The sequence below is a fragment of the Strix aluco genome, chromosome 3 (genome assembly GCF_031877795.1).
Source record: "Strix aluco isolate bStrAlu1 chromosome 3, bStrAlu1.hap1, whole genome shotgun sequence".
NCBI classification, from domain to species: domain Eukaryota; kingdom Metazoa; phylum Chordata; class Aves; order Strigiformes; family Strigidae; genus Strix; species Strix aluco.
Genome location: NC_133933.1, coordinates 81,657,048 through 81,677,522, shown reverse-complemented (window position 1 = coordinate 81,677,522; position 20,475 = coordinate 81,657,048). Strand labels below are relative to the sequence as shown.

General features: G+C 36.3%; 1 protein-coding gene across 1 annotated transcript in view; it reads left to right on the top strand.

The window, feature by feature from the left end:
• The window catches only part of AFG1L (AFG1 like ATPase), a 72,522-nt gene that overhangs the window by 31,441 nt on the left and 20,606 nt on the right, over positions 1 to 20,475 (top strand). The window contains exons 8-10 of the mRNA XM_074819391.1: positions 13,319 to 13,401; positions 16,816 to 16,886; positions 17,143 to 17,243. Of these exons, the coding sequence (XP_074675492.1) occupies positions 13,319 to 13,401; positions 16,816 to 16,886; positions 17,143 to 17,243 (255 nt within the window). The remainder of the gene's footprint in view (positions 1 to 13,318; positions 13,402 to 16,815; positions 16,887 to 17,142; positions 17,244 to 20,475) is intronic.

The following is a 20,475-nucleotide window of genomic DNA, read 5'->3' as shown; positions in this document are numbered from 1 at the left end:
GTGGTGGTTTGAGAAATGCAGATTTAGGCCTCCCCAGTGTGTGTATAATCTGTATCATGGCACTGGTGTTAATGGATGGAGTAGCTGCTTCTTCAGCTGTTTATAATTCCATGTGTGACTTTAGGAAATGTAAAGATATATTCCAGGGTTTTGCATGGAAGTATAAAGGAAAAATATCACATTGGATGCTTGTAAATGTTTGACTTACTGTCTTCTCTACCTTTACCTCACTCCAAGCCATGTGTGCCTGCGGTGGTAGTGTCAGTCTCATCTAACCTGTTCCCTGGCAGTGGCTTTGACAGCTCAGACTAACTCCTGTCTTAGTTTTCTCTGGGCTCAGAGCCTCCTGCAGGGCTTTTGTTTGGGATTTAGTGGGGGTAAATGGGTGGGTTGGTTTTGTTTGTTTGTTTCAGAAATTAACTTTTATGATCATAAGCCTTTAAAATAAGGTTTTAGCACTAAAAGCAGTTCAAGTTCAACACAGGAGCTTCAAATTCCTTTAAATACTCTTGGGAAGATGGGATGAATGGAAAGTATTGACAGTACATTTCTGTGAAGAGATGCTTCACTTGAAATAGATTTCAGGCTATTTCCATTCTTCATAAATGGAACGCATAGTTCCTAGGTACCTTGGTAACTATTACACAGAAATCTTTCCCTGTCTTCAAATGATCAAAAGAAATGGTTTCTTTCCTAGATCTAGAGTTACCCATGGTCATTCTTGATTTTGTTGTTGTTTTCTTCAGACTCTGTAATTCCAGTATCTGTATTTGAGTTCCTATTTCTTAGAAAGATAACTACCAACCAATTTCCATGGAATAAGCAAAAAGGTGAAACAACACTCCAGGGAGGGTACAGTTACCTTGCAAAGTTTGCCCTCATTGCCTTTCTAGGTGGTGGATTACTGGGGCCAAGTGACAGCTGAATGCCTGCAGTGGGAGGTGCAACTGAGAAGTTCTGCTTTTTAGGGCCACATGAAAGTTCCAGGTCTGTGTAGCTGGGCAGGCCAGTGAGACTATTGGCAGCTCTTCCTGCCCCATGTGTGTCCCCTGCCCAATTCCAAACCTATCCCAGTGTTGTGATCTTTCGAAATCTTAAATAGTTTGAGATCTAATTTTTCAGCAATTCTTTAATCCTATAACTTAAAGGGATAGTTTTCATAAACAGGGAGAAACTCTCAATTGATCAATTCATTGTTGTGGCTAAAATTCTTTGGGACACAGTATTCTTTATGGAAGGGCTTAGTTTCTGCAACAGATAAGAGTGCTTCTTCAGTCAATGAAATTTTACAGAGATAAGAAGTATTAAGAAGGAAAATCTTTTAATTCTATAATTGCAATTAGATTCAGTCCATTCTGATTGAGCATTTAATCTTGCAGCATCTCTTACTGAACATCTTAAAGTGCATGGAACTCCTAAGTGATTTGTTCGGGTTTGGTGGTTGTTTTTTTTTTTTTTTTTTGCCATGGCAGTTTTTGAAAAGAAAACCATTCATTGCTCACAGTTACTTTGTTCAAATGCTTAGAGCAGAAATACTCCAAAAATTGTTAATCTAAACCTGTAAGAAATATAAAAATTTTCTAAACATTTTAAAACTGGTTTACAAATAAAGATATGTATCTTTAACAACTTGATGTAAGATCTGAAGTGAAGCTCTTCAAAAAAACCAGAAAGCATACTTTAATTTACTGGTTTGGCAGTAGTTTTGGCAACATTTCATTAAATGTCTGCAAAAATTAAAGATATTTACATCAACCCTTAACTGTTCTGGAATCCTAATTCTAATTCAGTGACTAGTTCGATGCTTCGTTCTCTGGACAATCAGGACGGAAAGTTCCTCAAATAGTTTGTTGTGTAGTCTATAACTTAAATGAGCAGTTCTTGAGCTTCCAAAGGTTTCCCAAAACCGTAGCATGAAGTTTTAAAATGTCAAGCTGAGTCAAAATACCAAATATGTAACTTCTGCATTTTGTCAGGTTTTCTTCATGCATTAGACCTGCACTGCAGTAAATTCTAGCTGAATGTCAGGAAGTTTTAGGGCCTTTCATAGCCTGAGTATACCTTGAAAAGGTACAGTTTTAAAATAAAATGTTTGGCTTTGTCTACCTGCATTTTGCTTTAACTGAAGAGAAGGAATCAACCAGAAACCTCTTGTCAGTAGGACATGAAATTACTGTAAGCTTCATACAGTGAACTTCTTTTCTCCTTCTGTTTTTAGGGACTGAATCATTATTTATTTTAAAACTATTTGATTAAAATGATTCTTAACAGTAAGCATTGTACACTCCTCTCAAATAGAAAGCAAGGTATTTTTATACGTTGTATTGTTCACCATCTTTCTCAAAATTGGTTATTTATTTACATTGATTATTTATTAACATTGTTGTGTACTCTGGTTTTAATTAAAATATACCCTTTCTTATAAAGCAAGAAATGAAGGAATTTAAAAGTATTTTCACTTTTGAATAGCTTAGTTTGAATATGCAAAAAAATACTTGTTTAAAACATTTAGAGCTGTCCCAAAGGAAATTGTGGGAGTTAGTTTTGCACAAAGGCATTTGGTAGATATAAAATGTCTTTGATGGTGCACTCAGCTTTTGTCCAACCACCTGTGTGAGAAATGCAGGGATTTGTCGATTGGCGGATCTGCCTCTCCCCCACCCCTCACCCCCCCAAAAGTCATCTCCTTGATGAAATTGATTTGTCAGTTTGTTCCAGTCTAATGGTGTGATAGCCCAGCAGCTTTCAGTATGTTGAATAGTTAAAACCTGCTTTTGAGGTCAGTGTCAGCCACTCTGACCCCTGTGAACTGTCACCTGAGTCAGAATTGCAGGGATTAGGCCTTTGATATTGTGATGGCTTTGCCTATCAATTGACTTTTTCATTACTGAAGATGTTGGGCCTTTTGTTTCCCTTCTTAGCATGTAACCAAGCAAACTCCTAAGTAGAAGGAGCATTTGTTCTTGTTCTCTCTCTCTGCAAGTAATAGAAGTAATCATCTTTTGTGAAGTGTACCTAATTAAACATAGAAAAAAGTAAAAATAGAAAATATAGCGTGATTGCAAGTATTTTTGTGCTGAACATCAGTATAATTTCTGGGTAATTTTAGTTTGACAAATTTGTAAGACTGTCAACTAACAAAATGTTGTCTATGGAAAGCAAGGTGTTAGATTAGAAGTTACCAGCCCTTTCTGCACTCAGCCTTCTAAGCCTGTGTGTGTGTTAAATTTAAACACAAGGATTATTTGAATTCTGTAGTTCAGAGCGCTTAACTGTTACAATATTTTATAAAGTATCTATTGCTTTAGTATGTTCTCTAGATATTAAGCTGTTCAGTTTGTTTGCCTTCTACATCTGTCTTACACACACACACTTGCTCCTAGACAGTTTATTTAGATGCAGATCGAAACTTTATCTAAGGATAAAATAGTTGCTACTGTAGCTCAGTGTTGGGCTCTCTGCCTGCACTTCCTTTACTTGTTAGGGTTTCCTGAGTTCTTGCTTGGTTTGTTTACTCCTTGATTAAAATGAGTAAATCAAAGCATATCATAGATATGGAATAGTTGATTCCTGCTGTATCAGGGTAAATTAGTCTAATTACACGTGGCAGTTTTATTTGCTTGTGATGTAATGTGAAATGAGGTCCTGCCTCCCCCCAAAAAGCCCGAGCCAATTAATAAAGCTTTTAAGCTCTTTGTCACAGGCCACCGTGGAGGTCTGCAGAGAAGAACTTTAATCCAATAAACATTTCATTTAGATCATGAAAAGAAAGCATGAGGAGAAGCTCCTACAAGAGAGGGTGTTACCAGCAATTCTAGCCATGAAGAGATGTGAGGAATTTGCCAAATTAACCAAGAGGCCTTCATATTTAACACATAAATGTGTCAAAACTAATAATAGAATAATTTAATTTGAGTTGAACCTTATATTGTTAAAATTCTAAGAAGCCACAACTGTTTTCTTCAAAGACTTTACTGTTGAGTTGGATGGACAGGGCAAGGGGAGGTTGTGAGAAACCCAGATAGCAAATAACACTGGCCGAAGCTGGTGGAAAGAAAAAAAAAAAAAAAGGAATAGATAATTAGGTGTAATTAGCGTGTATGAATTGTTGTCTCCCTGCCCTTGGCTTGAATAAATTTCGGAGAAAAAAACCCCTAGTGGTGAAAACGCTTTGATGTAAGAAGAGTCATTGTGGTTTGGCAGCATAAAGGCAGTGTTTTATGCTTCTTACATAATGGTTGTGATACAGAAAGAGTGAATGGACCCTGCACCCCCCAGCCTGCTTTACAGCAAGGACTTTTGGATTCCCTTGAAACAAAATGCATCAGAAGTTTTCAGTTGTTGGTAATGAGGTAGTGGACCTCATCAGAGCTAAGCGTAAGCCATCTTTAGCCTTTGTTTAGATCTTAATCGCTTTTTTTTTTTTATTCTGGGAAATCCAGTTTTGTAAATCAATACTTTTTTTTTTTTTTTTTTCCCCCTGCCTGCCAACATTTCTGGCAGGAGCAAAGGCTAATACTGGGAAAAGAAATACAAATCAAATGTTAAAAAGAAAAACAACAGCAAAAAGAAATCTAGACAAATAACTTCATCCAGGGTGTAATTCCAGTGAAGTACATGTATTAGGGGTGAATTTGACCCTTAGCTTATGAAACATCATGTTATAAATTTGGAGTGAACTCTTGGCATTTGTTCTTCATGGAACACCACAGCTTGAAAGTTACAGTCATTATTGATTCTTTAGCAAGACTGAATACAGTGGTTTGTGGATTGGTTTTGAGTTGGTGGTTTGAGGTTTTTTTTTTTTTGTATTTATACTTACTCTGCAAGAAAGATTTTTTTTTTTTTTTTTTTTTTTTTTTTCCCCTCAGTGATGTGAAAGGGGGAAGAGCTGTTCAGTGTAATTCTTACTGCGTGGAAGTTTACTCTGCCATTCTTCTGCTCCATGACGGGGAAAAAGGAGAGGCTACTTGTCTCCTATGCAGCACAGCCACATCTGTACCTCCTGAATTCTTTCACTTTTGTTTGAGTATCTGAAATACTATTCACAGAACAGTACATTTTAAGAGTCTTCTGTCTTTATTCATGCACCATTATTTTACGAGTTAATTGTCTATTTTTCCTCTTCTTAGGGGGTAGCTGATTTGTAGCTAGACATTAAAATAAGTTATTGAAAAGTTGTACAATAGATCATATGTTCCTTGTGGTAGCAAGAATAGTGGGGTTTCTTAGTTGTTAGAGTTTTGAAGGCTGTAATGTAAACTTGTGCAACTTGCACTGAATTAATTTTACCTCTAAATTTATCTCTGCTAAACTCTTCAGTTTAAAGTTTAAATGTTCTTGTCACAAGTGTGAGAAACAGATTAATTAAAAAAATTACATGTGGCAGTATTTCACTTCACAGATCTTTGTGCTCTAGGTCCATTTAAAAATAATTCGCAAACAAAATGTTACCCAGCATTAACCTGAGCATGATTAGTTTCATTGATGTGGTACAGTATACTTGGATGACATTTTAAAAGTTTTCCTCTGAATTTGTTAGTGTAGTTTTTTGGGTTTGATTTTTGTTGTTGTTACAATGTTTAAAATTGGAACAAGTATGAAGTGTCTAAGGCTATTGTAGCAATTTCCCATATTGTTATTGCAGGTAATGAAGAATATGGGGGAAAAGACTGTAAAAAATTCAGTTAACCCCTTAAAGTGTTTCACTGTTTTGTAGAACAAATAGCCTTTTGTACTTGAAGTTGATTTGATCTGTGAAAGGCAACACCTGAATATCATGCAAGACTAAATAATTATGCCTGATTGTAAGGAGTTTTTTTAGTTATAGGTCATAGGAAATTCAGTTAGGATAGAGTATGTACAAAACTAAGAAATATGCAGATTTTCTGTTGTAAGATTGTGTAAAAATTATTTACGGTTAATACTTGCATAAAGGTTAGAAAGGTTGATGAAGTGATATTTAGTTTTGCTTTACTATTCACTGCATGTCAGAATGTAATTATGACTGATTCATGAAACTGTCTTAGCAATGAACTGTCTTTATTAAAATGCTGATCAAGACAAGAGCTGACAGTAATAAAGAATAGAACATTTTAGTCTTGTTGCTTTTGAATGATTGCTAATTACCCCAGAGGTCATGTATAGAGCTTATGAGGATTCATTGACATTTTCTTTAAAGTCTACTGTTTCAACAACATCTGAACAGGGAGACAACTACTGTATGCACACCCAGCAACGCTTGGACCAAGTTTTTATCTACCACCAAATACCTGATGATTCCCTTTCTCCTTCTCCCTCTCACTGAGTACATCTTGTTCCCATGGATTGGCATAGCAGAAAGTTAGGAGTGTTACAAACTTTTACTCTTTCCTTTTAAATTTTTTTTTAAAGCATGGATAAATGGAACAGCCCTTTGAAGGTCCTGCACCTGTACCATACTTGCTTGTGACTAATGGTCTGCTTGATCTCCTTTTAGAGCTGTGCAACAGAGGGGAAACACTGAACTTAACTTTATATGCTTCTCTCAGCAGGCTGTGGACAGACCTGCCCAGCTCGTCAGTCCCAGCTGGACCAGTTTCACATTCTGAAATGTGCTGGTGATTGTCACTTGCTGATGACTTAGAGAGTATGCCAGAGTTAAAACCTGTGGGTATGCTTTGTAGGTCAGAAATATTTTTTTCATGACCGACTGCATTTTTACTTGAGAAGATTCTTGTTCTACCATAGTTATGAATCATTTGGGAAAATGCCAACTGTAATGGTATCCTTTGGATGAAGAAACCTTTTTTGAAATCACTTAAGAAATAATTTTAAGAAAGAAGAAACAATATTCTAGATGATAATATAACACTACATGGAGTCCAATAATGAAAAATAAAAATGGTTAAGTCTAATGAGCTCTGTTTACCTGAGGAACTCTTCCTCTTGCTGGCTGAGGGCTCTCATCACATGTGATGTAAGAGAATTTTTCTCTCTTGGGCTGGATGAAAATGTATGAGAAGAATGATTGCAAAGGAACAATCTCATTATTTTCTGATTTGCTGGGGAGAAGGAGTATTAGTGATCCTGTGTATTGTTAGTGGAGACCAAATCAGCAGGACAGGTGTGGGGTGGTGGTTTTTTTGAATATAAGCTAATGCAAAGAGTTGGAAGCTGAGGATACATTTGAAAAGGGAAGACCTATGTGGAAATTAAGATTCCTTTTGCTCAGAAAGAGTGGTTAGAAGTTGCATTTCTAAGTTAAGAATGGCTTGGTTATTAATAGTAGGTGTTCTAATGTGCTAGTTAATACTCTTGGCCTCTGGTGTAGTTCTGAATTGTGCAGCTTTGCATGCCTGGGGATAGGACTACACTTGCCATACAAGCAGAGTATATTTGATAATGCAGATGCAGTTCTACTGCTGCATTTCCAGGTGCCTGGTTTGACCGGAGTGTGAAAGGCTGAGGAAACTCAGCAGGTGTGGGAATTAAGGTAATGATCATTCCAAGCTGAAGCACTGTCACACCTTGGTTCCCCTACACCTTCTCTGCAGGTACTCAGATAGGATCCATCTGATCCTGTGGGCTGACAGAGTGATTTGTATGATTTTGTATGCTGGTTTTTGGTGTTGTTTTTTGTTTGTTTGGTTGGGTTTTTTTTAAATGCCGTTAAAATTCAGAGCAGAGAATTACAATTGGGTTGACTTATGATGGTCTTCAATAAGGTTAAGAGATATCTACTCACCTGCATTATCAAGGGTCATGAGCTGATCACAATACTTGAACTCACAGGGACACACGGTATTTAGCACACTGTTTAATGTCGACCACAAAGCCATCGTTAGCATTTCAGGGGTTTTTGTGACATATGGGAAACACACGTCTTGAGAACTTGCAGGTTATCCAGTTAACTTTGACTACCTTTTGAAATTGTCTGAAATCTTTGCTCCTCTACTTAACGATCTATCATGTCATGTACTTTAATTTCTTGAGCAGTTAAACATTTTAATAGCTACCATTCCTGACCGCAGCAACAAAGGAATATTAGAGGTGCTTACAGGAAGAAAAATGTATTTCTATTAGTCTGTATTTAATAACTTTCTACAGTAGGTATACTGAAAGTCTAATTTTATCTCTTCTATCCAAAGATTGTCATTTTAGGTATTGTGTCTCGAGTTGAGCCTTGACGCTTTGTCTTTTTTCCTTCTGGAATAAAAAGTTTTTCTGCCACTTCACTAGAAATGAGTGCATGATCATGCTGTATTTTTAACTTACTAATTGCGTTTTCAACTCTGTAATTGTATTTGTTCTTTGTATACATAAATACATAAATGACTTCAAAATAAATTGCATGACTAATTAATTTTATGCATTTGAATTGAATAGGGTAAGTCAGACTTGAAATATCTCCGTAGAATAGAAAATCTGTTGGAAACTGTGGAGGGTTCCACAAGAACAGACTAGACTAACTGTAGCTTCAATTTTAAGTGTTTATTTCAAAAGAACAGTAGAAGTTTACCCCAAGTAAATGAAATTGGAAAGTTTAAATCTCCATCTTAAAAAATGGAAACCAATAGTTACAGTCGTGGCTTTGACAATTAAGTACTAACAATCTGAGCACTCCAGTTAGTTCTTTGGCTGTTGATTAGGATTCCGTGGTGGTGATTAGTGAGTGTGAGGATGCAATCACATCTGTAGGGTTTAATCAGTCCAGTGCTGGAGAAGTTAGTCCAAAGATGGAGAGAGAAACTAGAACTTCTGTATCTAATCTTAGTAGGGTTTTTCCCCATACTGCAAAAAGATGAGGGGTAAAAAGTAGGGAAGCCTACCTTTCCACCACCACCCCGAATTTGCAGGGTTTGTAAATGATAGTATTGATTTGCTAGTTCCGTGATGCAGGAGTATAGTGTTGTTGATGCCTGTGAAGGGGAGAGAAGATGCATGGTGGTACCTGCGTCTGCACCCTCTCTGAAGTTCAGTGTCATTCTTACACTTGTGAGCAGTACTTGTTTTTCCATACTGTGCAACCATGCATCTGGTTTTCATTTTTGTAAATCTAGTATTTTAAGTGGTTAGCTTGAACATATACAATATTTTGGTGTGCTTTATTTTCTTCTATTATACATTGAGATTATATGCTGTCTTTTTATTAACATTTGAAGCATTTCTCTTGAAAAAATTATTTACAAATATGAACATTTCGCCTCTGTGTTCCTGTGAAGCAGCAGATAAGGGAACCTTATCTACCTTTCTACATAAACACAGAACCACAGTGGGTATGCTTGGCAGAGGAAATCCCAAAAGAAAAAAACTTTTGGATTTCTGCTTAGCACATAGCTTCTCTGTGACCTTTCTGACTCTGGCTTTGAGTAAAGATGACCATGTGCTGATTCCCCCTTTAGAATGGTCTCCACCGGTCCATTCTTAACTTGGAGGAGAATGCTGCTGTTACTGCCTGGCAGTGGAAGCAATCCTCCTGTTACTGCCCTTCAGTTCACTGGCGCTGCCATCACACCCTTTCTCTTCTCTTCCTCACTGCATAGAGCTCAGTTTGTGTAAATAGCAGTGCCCACACCAGTGCATGTTTATATGCTGTTTTGTTAGCATTAATTTCTTCTGCATTATCATTTCATGATCAATTGCTTTATTCACACTTGTTTGATTTTTTTTTTTTACGTTATTTTCCAGTAGCACGTACAGATCTGTACTCTAATGCCATATATTCACATAAGGAGAAGTTTGTTCCTACCCTACAAAGCTTATAATCTAACAACAGCAACCATGTTTTCATGGAATGTTTTCTGGGAGCATGTTGCTTCACAGATGATAAGATTTTGTTTTAATGGCAGGGGCCATCCATTTTATGTATATTTATACAGTGCCTAATAGAAAAGATGTGAGTCAGCTTTGAAGTTTCCTGTAAAAATAATGATGAATGGTGGTAGGTGTTTATTCACATGAACATATAGAAGGGTTAGGAAATTCTTGTGGATGTTCTATTTTTATTCAGAACATGGGCTCTAAATGGCTGGAGTACCTTGCTGAAGAGAGCATCAGTCTGGAGAGGACTGAACAAAAAAAAAAAAAAAAAAAAAGAAACTGTCCCTGAGGTCCAAGTCAGTGGTTCTTGAGGCAATAATGGGTGAAAAATATGCTAGACATTCAAAATAAAATATAAACCAGGATTTTACTGAGAATGCAGGTTTGAAAAATAGGAGACAGAACTGTATTTGAAAGATAAGACAGAATTAAGCCAAAAAAACCCCTGAAACCAAACCCAGAAATTAATTAGGAACATCCAAGGAGCAAGATAGTAAAATGCCAAATCTTTTCCAAAAGACTAAGTATCTCTCTGTTCCTGTTAACTGACTCCTACTTTTATACTTATATCATGTGTTACAGAAAACTGCTGTATATCAGAATTCTCTTTTTCCATTTTGTTTGGTGCAGTTGACTTTCACCTACTAAGGAAGGAAAAATTCAGTAGGACTGTAATAACTGTATTTTGTATATCTCTGAATAGGATGCTGCTATTGCCTTTCTGGCTGAAAGGTTCTATAGCCCAGAATATCTAACAATATTTTTGAAATAAACTGTGTAATATTACATTAGAATGTTACATTAGAATGTAATGTCACATTAGAATCAGTAGTAGTACATTACAAGACAAGGTTTATAGGGGAAAGAGCTGACTTTCATGTAGGCAACTTCTTGTAGCTTAAAAAGAGCCCCAAAACATCAATAAGCTTTTGAGCACACCAGCTCTTCTTAACTAGCATCACTAATGATAGTGATTCTTCCTGGATAGTGATAATACTAACAACTTTGAAGAAAGAGAAAAGGGAAGGAAGACAGAAGAAATGCATCTACTTCATAGTTAGATTGGTAATATTTACATCTACAGTTCTTACCTCCAAAACTTGTACATTGTAAGGTTAAATCACAGAGTCATAAAAGGCTGTCAGTGCATTTAAGGAGTGATAAATTTGTAAGCAGAACACAAGTGGACTAAAATACTGTTGCACCAAGTGCTGATTTATATTTCAGTGAGCCTCAGTGACCTGCATAATATAGCCCAGTATCAGTCTGTATTTGAGTGCACAGCATGTCTGCTCTACTCAGCAGACATTAGCAGCTGAGCCACAACCACCGCTGTAAATATCAGCACAATAAATTTACACCAGCTACAGTGTTCAGGTGCACTTCTTTCAACCGTACCGTAACCATGCCACACTCTCACACAGTTCTGTGTTTGCTCTTCACTCTATATGTAACACAACACCCTGAGAGAGCGATAGAGTTTGTAAACCCATCTTGAAGGCCAAAGACGTGAGGCTGAATTCGTGCAAAATTTCCTATCTGTTGTTTCCAGGAAAAAAACCCGTAAATTATAAACGGTGTTACTAAATATCTGAGTATCTAAAGTTAATCTAAATAATCTCATAGTCTGCATAGCTGTAGTAGCAATGGGGGGGGGGGGTGTCCCTACTAACATGAAGAAAATAGTACTTGAGCTAATTTACTACTTTGGAAAAATAAAACATTAGGTGGAAAGATGCTGAGCATCAGTGCCTGGCAAAGAAAAGCAAAGTACACCAGCTTTGCTGTGAAATTTCAGGAATCTTCCTTCTAGCCTTGAGTGTCAGACTGATGCTGAAGAAAAGCTTAAACATCCTCCCTCCCTTGTGCATATTATTACATGCCTCTGGAACTTTTTTCTTCTGCTCTGTTATTCTCTTTCTTTGTAAGCTTTCACGAAAAGAAAGGGAACAGATTATAATAATATTGTAGCACCAATGCTATTGTGTTTGCAGTAGCCTTAGCCCAAGATAATGATTTGATTAGCATGGCTTTTTCACTTAGCGGAATTAAAGATCCATGGATTTTCCTGAGATTCTGTGCTTTCAGGATGATTTTTTTTCCACCTTCTGTCTTCAGCTGTATATCTTTGCAGAGAAGTTGGAGGTTTAAAATAGGTATAGAGCCTTCAGTAATAGCCAAGGGCAAAAAATTAGCGTAGTGAGTCATCACAGTCACTCCTGCAGATATTTGTAATCTATAAGTCCCATGCAATGCATTTGTTCAAAAGGGCCATTGTTCCTTAAATCACTGATGATAGTTCTAAAATTTCAGGGTTTTTTTTTCCTGCAATGTAGTTGCTATAAATGAGATTTGACATTTCCAATTTTGTTATTTGAATGGCCTCAAGGAGGCTTTGGAAAATTTGACACGCAGAATATGAAATGCTTAACAAGAGTATTAAAGATAAACTGATAGTTCATAGTGCAGTGAAGAAGCAGAGTAATTTAGCAATCCAAAGAATCGTGTTGAATTACCTAAAAAAAAAAAGTTTTATTTCTTTAATTAAATTGTTCATAGAGGTATATTTTCTAAAATATTAAAACTTTTCCTCCCTTTCTTTTTATAGCTTCTTTTGTTTCTAGCTATATAACACCCAGAAGTTGTGTATGTTGGCAGTATTAATAACAGATAAGCAGAGCTATTCCCTTTGCCAGAGGGTGTAAAATTTGATCCCACTGAGGTTACAGAGGATTTTGCTGTCAGCCTCAGGCCTTGAATCAAAAAAAGCACCCTTTAGTAGAGCTGGTTTTGAGTTTTCTAACAGAAGCAATTATTGTGACTACTCAGGGACATCTGTATCACACTTGGTATCTTACAGGTTGTTTAGAGGGGGGGAAAAAAAGATCCTTTTCTGAGTCAATTCAGACATTACAAAAATGAAACAAAATCTTTTTGATATATGGCTTTGTTTATTCCCCTTTATGCTTTGGTCCGTTTTGCAGCAAGTCTTGGCATGGTTCATATATTTGATGTTTGACTCATAAAACTTTTAATCTTCTTAGTAGAAGGAAACGATAAAATTATTTTTAGTTTATAAAGTAGAAGTAGTTTGAGTTGTCTCTGTTCCTAGAATTTGATTGTGGTCTGTTAAACTTTTATTGCTCCTAATTTTCTATTTCTAAATGTATATTCTTTAATGTGAAAATATTTATTTTTACACACTCCCCCAAAAAAGCACTACCTAGAGGGAACGATCAATATTCATCCTCATTTCATTCTGTGTGCTTCTAATCTATATTAATTTTCTAGTTGATGGACTTTTGAAAGGGTTACTTTTTTGTTTTGAATATTTGAATTATTTCTTTGCTTTGATAATTGTAAAGAGACTTAAATTTTGTGATCTTGAATTTCAGTTTTGCAGACGATATTCATCTGATGGTTTATCACAGCAGTGTGTCTTCTCTCTAACACAGACAATAGTAAATACAGCTTTGGCTTGAGGAAGGCTATTCTTTTTTTTTTTTTGTCTCTGTAGAAATACTGCAGCACAGTCCAGCTTGATTCTGGAATAGACTACAGGAAACGAGTGCTTCCTGCTGCTGGAAAACTTTACTACCTGTAAGTTTATCTATGATATGGTATTTGCCCTCTTTTTCCTTTTTATTAGCCAATAATTTCCTAGTCAGTGGGAAATGAAAAATGTATAGTAGAATTAGCAGGGTGTGACTTTTCCTTTCTTTGCCTTCTGGTCCATTTTGTTCAGCAAACCGCCTTCCATTATGCCTTGATATTAACTTCATTAAACTACATTTTCAGTATCCACACTAGCATCATTTATAATGTGTGACTGAATAAAAACTAATTAGATTTTTTGGGGAGGTGTGGTGTTTGGAGAACTGAAGTGACAGATGGTTAGAAAGTAATGAATATCCTCTTGTAAGAGATTGCACAATTCTCTTATAATAGAAGAACATCCTTATTGTATTTAAGTAATTAAGTATTTATAGAAATCCAATGACAAGGATTCATTTAGTGTTGGGTGTTTCCAGTGCTGTGGATTAAAAAAAAATCAACACACTCCTATTTTGACAGATTGTTTCTGTTTATCATGACAAAATTTCCTTAGCACTTTATTCTATATTTGCAAATAAATATATTATAAAATACATTCACAGTTGTGCTTATGGTTGCAGCATATATCTACCTAACAGAAACATCCTCTCTTTTTTTTTTTTAAAATACTTTGAAAACTTTGCATTGTATTTTTCCTATCTTGTATTTGCTCTTAAGAGTATTATTTAATTGATGAAAACCTGAGCAAGACAGACAATAGCTTAAAATGAGATTTATAACCATTGTATCTTTCAACACAACATACAATATTGATTTAAAAATCATGTTTCCATTAAGAAAGGTGCAGAATTTTCACTGATGTGACAGGTATTTGAAACAAAGTATGTCCATATCACTTTATTATAAAGTTAGAAACTGTAGTTGTTTGTCTGGAAGGAGGAGTACCGCTTAGTAGAAATACAATAGGTAACTCTTTCTGCTTCTGGAAGGAAACAACAGAATTTTACATATGGAAAACAGGTCTAATGCAGGTTCTGTATCTTCAAAGCGTGACTGTGTGAACTCAGGAAAAGTAACTCTCACTCTGTACTCTTGCCTGGGTCCACTTTTGTTAAGTTTTACGCTGTCTGCTCTGAAGTACTGTTTGAAGCTGCTGCTGTTATCTCAGCATTGCTCATCATGGCTGTTGTTCTGATGTCTACGTAGCCGTCCCTGCTTACGGCTCTGCTTATTATGCCCATTGCACTCTGTGGTGTTCTGTTTGATAATTGTGAAGAGCACCTACCATATTCTTTCTTCACTGTCTGTGCTCTAAAGAAAGGAAGAGCACATATGTGGTTTCTGGCAGGTAATAGGCTAAATGCGGTGCCTATGACACCAGAGGAGAAGAAATACAAATAAGTCCCAGGAGTAGTACCCAGCTGAAGTATTTCTTGGTGTTCTGCTGTAAAACAAGTGAATGGCAGAGATTGGTGATAAGTGTGTCTCATGTTCTCTCATTGGAACAATGTTGGTTACCTCTAGAACTTGTGTAAATCATTAGGAAGCAGTGGGGAAAAAAGTTAATTAAAAAAAATTCTGTAGCTGCCGGTGGAAATAAGATACTTATTTCATTGTCCTTTCTTTTTCTGAGAGAATCTCAGTAGTTCTATTCAAACTTGTTCATTGGGGCTTTCAACCTTGCAGAACTAGCTTAGTATGTGGGAATTTTTTTGTTTGTTTGTTTTAAAATTAGGTACTATACAGTATTTTGCTACAGATTTTTTTAAAATTTAGTTAACAGTCTTGCCCCCCCCAAATGTTCTTGTCCAACATGTTTACATTCCGCTATTAATGGTCACCACTTTTTTTTTTAAATTCTATTGATGCTTCATAATTTGTGTAGTCTTTTCTTCATTTAAAATATGCACCTGAGGGTTGCTTAAAGCTGTCTGATACTCATCTGAAAGCAGTCAGTGTACCACAATTACAAGATTTCTGATCAAAGCAACTTTCTTGACCTCAGTCTCAGGTGTCTATTTTCAAAACAAATTTTCTTGGCAATTAGGTGCAAATATCCACCTAGGCATCATATTTGGCTGTTTCTTCTTGTAGCCTTTACATCAAAATTTTTGATAGTTATCTGCATATATGTGTACATACTCTGATATATATATGCACTCTTTCCCCTCTTTTATGGCTTTTTTTCTGGTTTTCTCTGTTCCTTTTCATTTATCATTTTGTCAGAGCAGAGCCACACACAAATATTAGTGTTGAGAGAAACTTATTTTTCTGAAGTTACAGTTTTATGTAATCTATTCAGAAAAGGTTTTTTAAAGTGATTGAAATGGCACTTACAGAAGTTTGTGGGTTTTTTTCCAAATTCTTTGTATCTACAAGGTTTGTTATTGTTAAGCTTGAGCTAAGAAGGAGTTATCTCAGTTCTGCTATTAACATTTTCAGGGTGCTTAAGGCCTAATGAACAGGAAGGTAATTGTGTAATACGCTGATTGTCACTTGTCATTTAGAGGAGGTCTAGAACTGTGTGAAGCGATGCAACTTGAGTGCACCCACTATCTATAAAGTAGACTTTTCACACCAAATGAGATTATACAAACTTCAGTGAAGTGTTATATATCCTCGTTCTAGTTTACCTACCGTAGCATTAATTTATTATTCTCAGCTTTCAAACTCAGCTAGAAGTATTATCTATCTAATCTAATCTAATCTATCTATCTATCCGTCTTTAAGAATGAAACATGGCAAGGTTGACCCTCTAACCCATTCAGTGACAAAAAATATTCTCTGATCAGACTGATTTGTAATTCTTATGGCAATTGGAAGATGATTATAAACTTTACATCAGCTCTCAGCACAGATATTTTGCATTTTCACTGTCTGTGGTTGATCTTTTCCCAAATAGTATAGGGGACAGAGAGGGGAAAACGGATAAAATTATTAATGCAGAGATAATGCTGGTATTTTGAATTTCATAGTTTAATTTTGCAAATTGTTTGATCAATACAATCAGTTGACTTGATTTTTCTTCCTCCCACCCAAAAGCTGCTCCAATATTTAATTTCACAAAGTTCCCTCTCAGACATTTCAAAGGATACTTCTTTAGGTGCTTGACTGCCTTGCCTTGTCTATTGGCTCTTATTTTGCATGCAAGATAGAGCCAGAAGCCTTTTTTCTCATTGTGTACACATAGTGTTAATGGATCTGCTCTGCCTGTATTGCCTCATTACTGGAAACAGCTCAAAACACAGAAGTCTTTCAGTGTATGCAAATAAGGCAGAATCATCTACCTGAGAGTTAATATTCTCTACTTTTAAGTGTATTCTAAATCTAATGTTTGTATTTAGAGCATAACATCCTGTTCTCTTTTTTATGGGCAAAAAGCTAAGCGGGCTCAGGCAGCTGTTTGATGTTGGCTTCAAGTGTTATTAATTTCATATTCTATTATTCTTTTCACTGTAGCACAAGTGAAGCTGATGTGGAGGCTGTCATGGATAAGTTGTTTGATGAGCTGGCTCAGAAACAAAATGATTGTACGTAAGTTAATTTCTCTTGAAAGAGAATACATTTAGAACACAATGCCCAATCTCCACTGACCAATTAATAAGTTCCATTGCTGTATATGGGTTGATGCCACACTCAAGTGGCAGTCATTGTATCAGCATTTTGTCTAATTTATGTGTTGAATCATGTGCTATTATTCATCAAGCTATGCATTTCCTATCTGTAAGAGATGAATTTTATAGTAATTATCCAGAGAAGATTGAGTCTTTGTTCATGTTCCCATAGTAACTAGACCAAGGATTCTAAAAGTGCAAGGCAGAGAGCTGAGGCTGAATAAAGCGTGTGGAACCATTGCAGACTTCACGTTTGAAGAGCTGTGTGACAGAGTGAGTATCCAGTCAAATCTAGATCAGTTAATGCTCAGACTTTTCACAGTTTAAAAAAAAAAATCCGAAACACAAAAACTTGCTATTTTCCCTAGTTGTACTAAATTAAAGGGCTTTTTTTAACTTGGCAAAAGGATTTTGAATTTAACAGGGGGAAAAAAAAAACACGTCCCCAGAAGAACAATAACAATTTTCTTTTTAATGATACAGTAAATTCAGTCTTAAGTATATTGCAGAATGTCTTCAAAAATCCTAATACAGTATGTGCCTGGGCTAACATCATTGTTGGAGTATTAGTAGTCATAGCATATCAATATGTAAATAGCATTCAAATACTGGTTTTAAAATCTGGGGTTTAAGTTGATACTCAAGCAAAGGAGTAGTAATCCTGGCACCACTAAAGTAAAACTGTTGTTGCATGCCTTAGTTGTTGACTGGCTGTACAAGGGCTGTTTAGTCCCAGGCCTTCTCAAAATTTGCCGAATTTTGCTAAATAGCGCTTAATTCTCTGCTAACATATGGGGTGTGATTCCTGAAAAGCTCTTCTTGTATATGACCTCTAGTGGGTTGGAAGACAGTCCCCCAGAATTTTGAGTGTACTTCAGTGACCTCTTTGCTGGCACATGAAGTTACTGTTAAATGATCACAACTGTAAACTAGACATTTGATTCAGGATACTGACCAGTCTTTTGGTTACACCACTACGTTTTCACTTCCTTGTAGCTACCATGTTGATAACTATTTGGACAGAAATTTCACTGGTTATGTTTCAGACTGTAGGTTTTAGGCTTTGTTGGTTTCTAGTTTCAGACAAAACCAGTTAGCCATTTGTGAGAATGGAGGTATGTCATGGGTAGAACAGCTTGCTTTTCACTAAAAGTTTTGAGACTTTTTCTTCATTGTGCCTCTTAATGTCTTAAGAAACTATGCTGTCAGCAAACACTTGTAAAATTCTTTAGTCCCATAAATGCCTTATGTACTTGAATGGGATGATAAATTGCTTCTAAGGAGAAGTGCTCTGGTAGCTCGCGTGGCAGCGGCCACTACTTTGGGTCTGAAGGTTCTGATCCTGTTGAATTATGTGGGGTTCAGACCACTTCGGTGTAATGGAGCTGAGGTGCTTGGTTTGCACTCAGAACAAGTAAAGAGAATCATTATGAAATGTTAAACATCATTTAACAGTATTGTTCTTGTGTTGATCACCCAGGACTTGGGAAGTCATGTATCTCAAGTCAGATACCTTCTGCAGATATGTTATGATAGTCTCTAATAGAATAATCCCATGCTTAAAACTAAAACAACAGTGGCAGACAATAAATGTTTTTCTTTAACAACTTCCTTGGTTGTTGCTTACTTTCTTTGCATATGCCTCTATTTGTTTCTACCTTTAATTGTTATATACATATATATTGTTATTTTTTGCCATGATTTTTCTCTTTGGATCACTGATGTACCTTCAAAAATATTACATTAGTGTACTGGTAAGGTGGTATCACTGTGCTCACCTCGTAGATAGAGAGGTATAGTCATGAACTTCAGAATTGCCTATTAAATTTGGATAAATGGCTTGAGTTGCCTCTAATACGATTTTTTTTTTTCATGAATGTAAACTTTCATAGCACTTCATAGCAATAGTAAAAAACTCCCATTGGTATAAGCTGCATATAAGATGTTGCCTGCCCTGTTGCTCCATTTGCCTGCCCTGTTGCCATTAAAATCTGCTAAAAGGCAAAAGAAAAATTCAGTTGTCAAACTGTGAAACAGTATTCCTTTTTTTTCGTGAAATCTTTTAACTTTTTGATGGAAAAATTTATACATGCAGTATCTTTTTTTAACAGTCATAATGGGAATTAATTCCCACTGATTCCAGAGGAGAAATAGGTAGGATCCAGAAGAGTGCAGTGGTGGTTTGTAGCCAAAATCAACCCCCAAGTCAGGAGACATTCAACATGACAGGAAGTATCCAGTCATTCATAGGTATTCAAGTAAGCTGGCTAATAGTGGGAACTATTTGTGCAGGGATAAAGCAGGAATCTGTAGGAGACATAGCTACAAGGTATGTGGTACCGCTTGTGGTGCAAAATGGTAGATAAGTTGACAGGCTTCATGAGTGCACCTATTAAGAAAAAGGAAACTAGGAGCCTGAGAAAGAGGTAATGAAAAGGAAGATCCACAAAAGAAAATAGTGGAGGGCACTTTGTTGGATTTGGCTAGAGTGAATCTGCAGGTTTCTTTGTGCAGGACATGGGGACAAAGTCCCATGGGAAGGCAGATTTTGTGAAGGGACACGGCGTGCGGATTCTTCCTAGCTGGAGCCTGTGGCAACCAAGAAGGGGCTTAACGTGACAGCCCAAGCAAAGCGTCCTAGGTAGGTAAATGCGATTTAAAGTTGGTGTCATAGGAGCCAATTAAACTTACAACAGAATTGAAAACAAGATTTGCAGTTGGTTTTATATCAGTGATAAGACCTGGTGACAAGCATGATAAATGGGAAGTTCTCATTAATGGGGAAAAATGAGAGGTAATTAATATTATTGAAATCTCTTGGGACAATTCATAAAATAAGAATGTGGAATCAGTGCTTACAGCCTACTTAAGGACAGAGTGGCTAAAAGGGGTAGAGGACAGTATGCAACATTAAAGACATTGGTACCTGCCTTAAAGTTAATTAATACAAGGATCTTGAATATATATCAATCAGCCTACTGATTAACAAACCCAAGAGGGTAGTACTCACAGGGGTCTGTTGCAAAGGGAGAATGAGGTGCATTGCTTCTTGAGCACTCAGCTATAAAAAGCATATAAAGAGAAAATGCCATTGTATGGGAAGCTTATGCTGTAGATGAAATGCAGAAATTGGTGAAATGTAATTAGCCCTAAAATTACAAATGATAATTTTCTAGCATAAAATGTACTACATCCAGTACAAGGTCGTTTGGTTTGAGCGGCTTTATGGGAGCTTACAGTGATGAATTCATCTAGAAATTCGTGTTGCGTAGGGACAATCTTTTCCATAATTTTCTAACGTTCAGTATAACCAAAAGGTACTTCCAAACAATGAAATTACATATTTGAGTGTTCAGGAAGAGTAATTTTCAAAAGCAAAAGGGAAGTATGACCAAAACTAACTGGAAGGAGAAGTGTAAACAACAACAACAAAAAGAACAAGAAGGTCTTTTTGAGGAAGAAGATAATAAAAGTATGTCCTGTGTCACTGTCGAGACAGAATCAG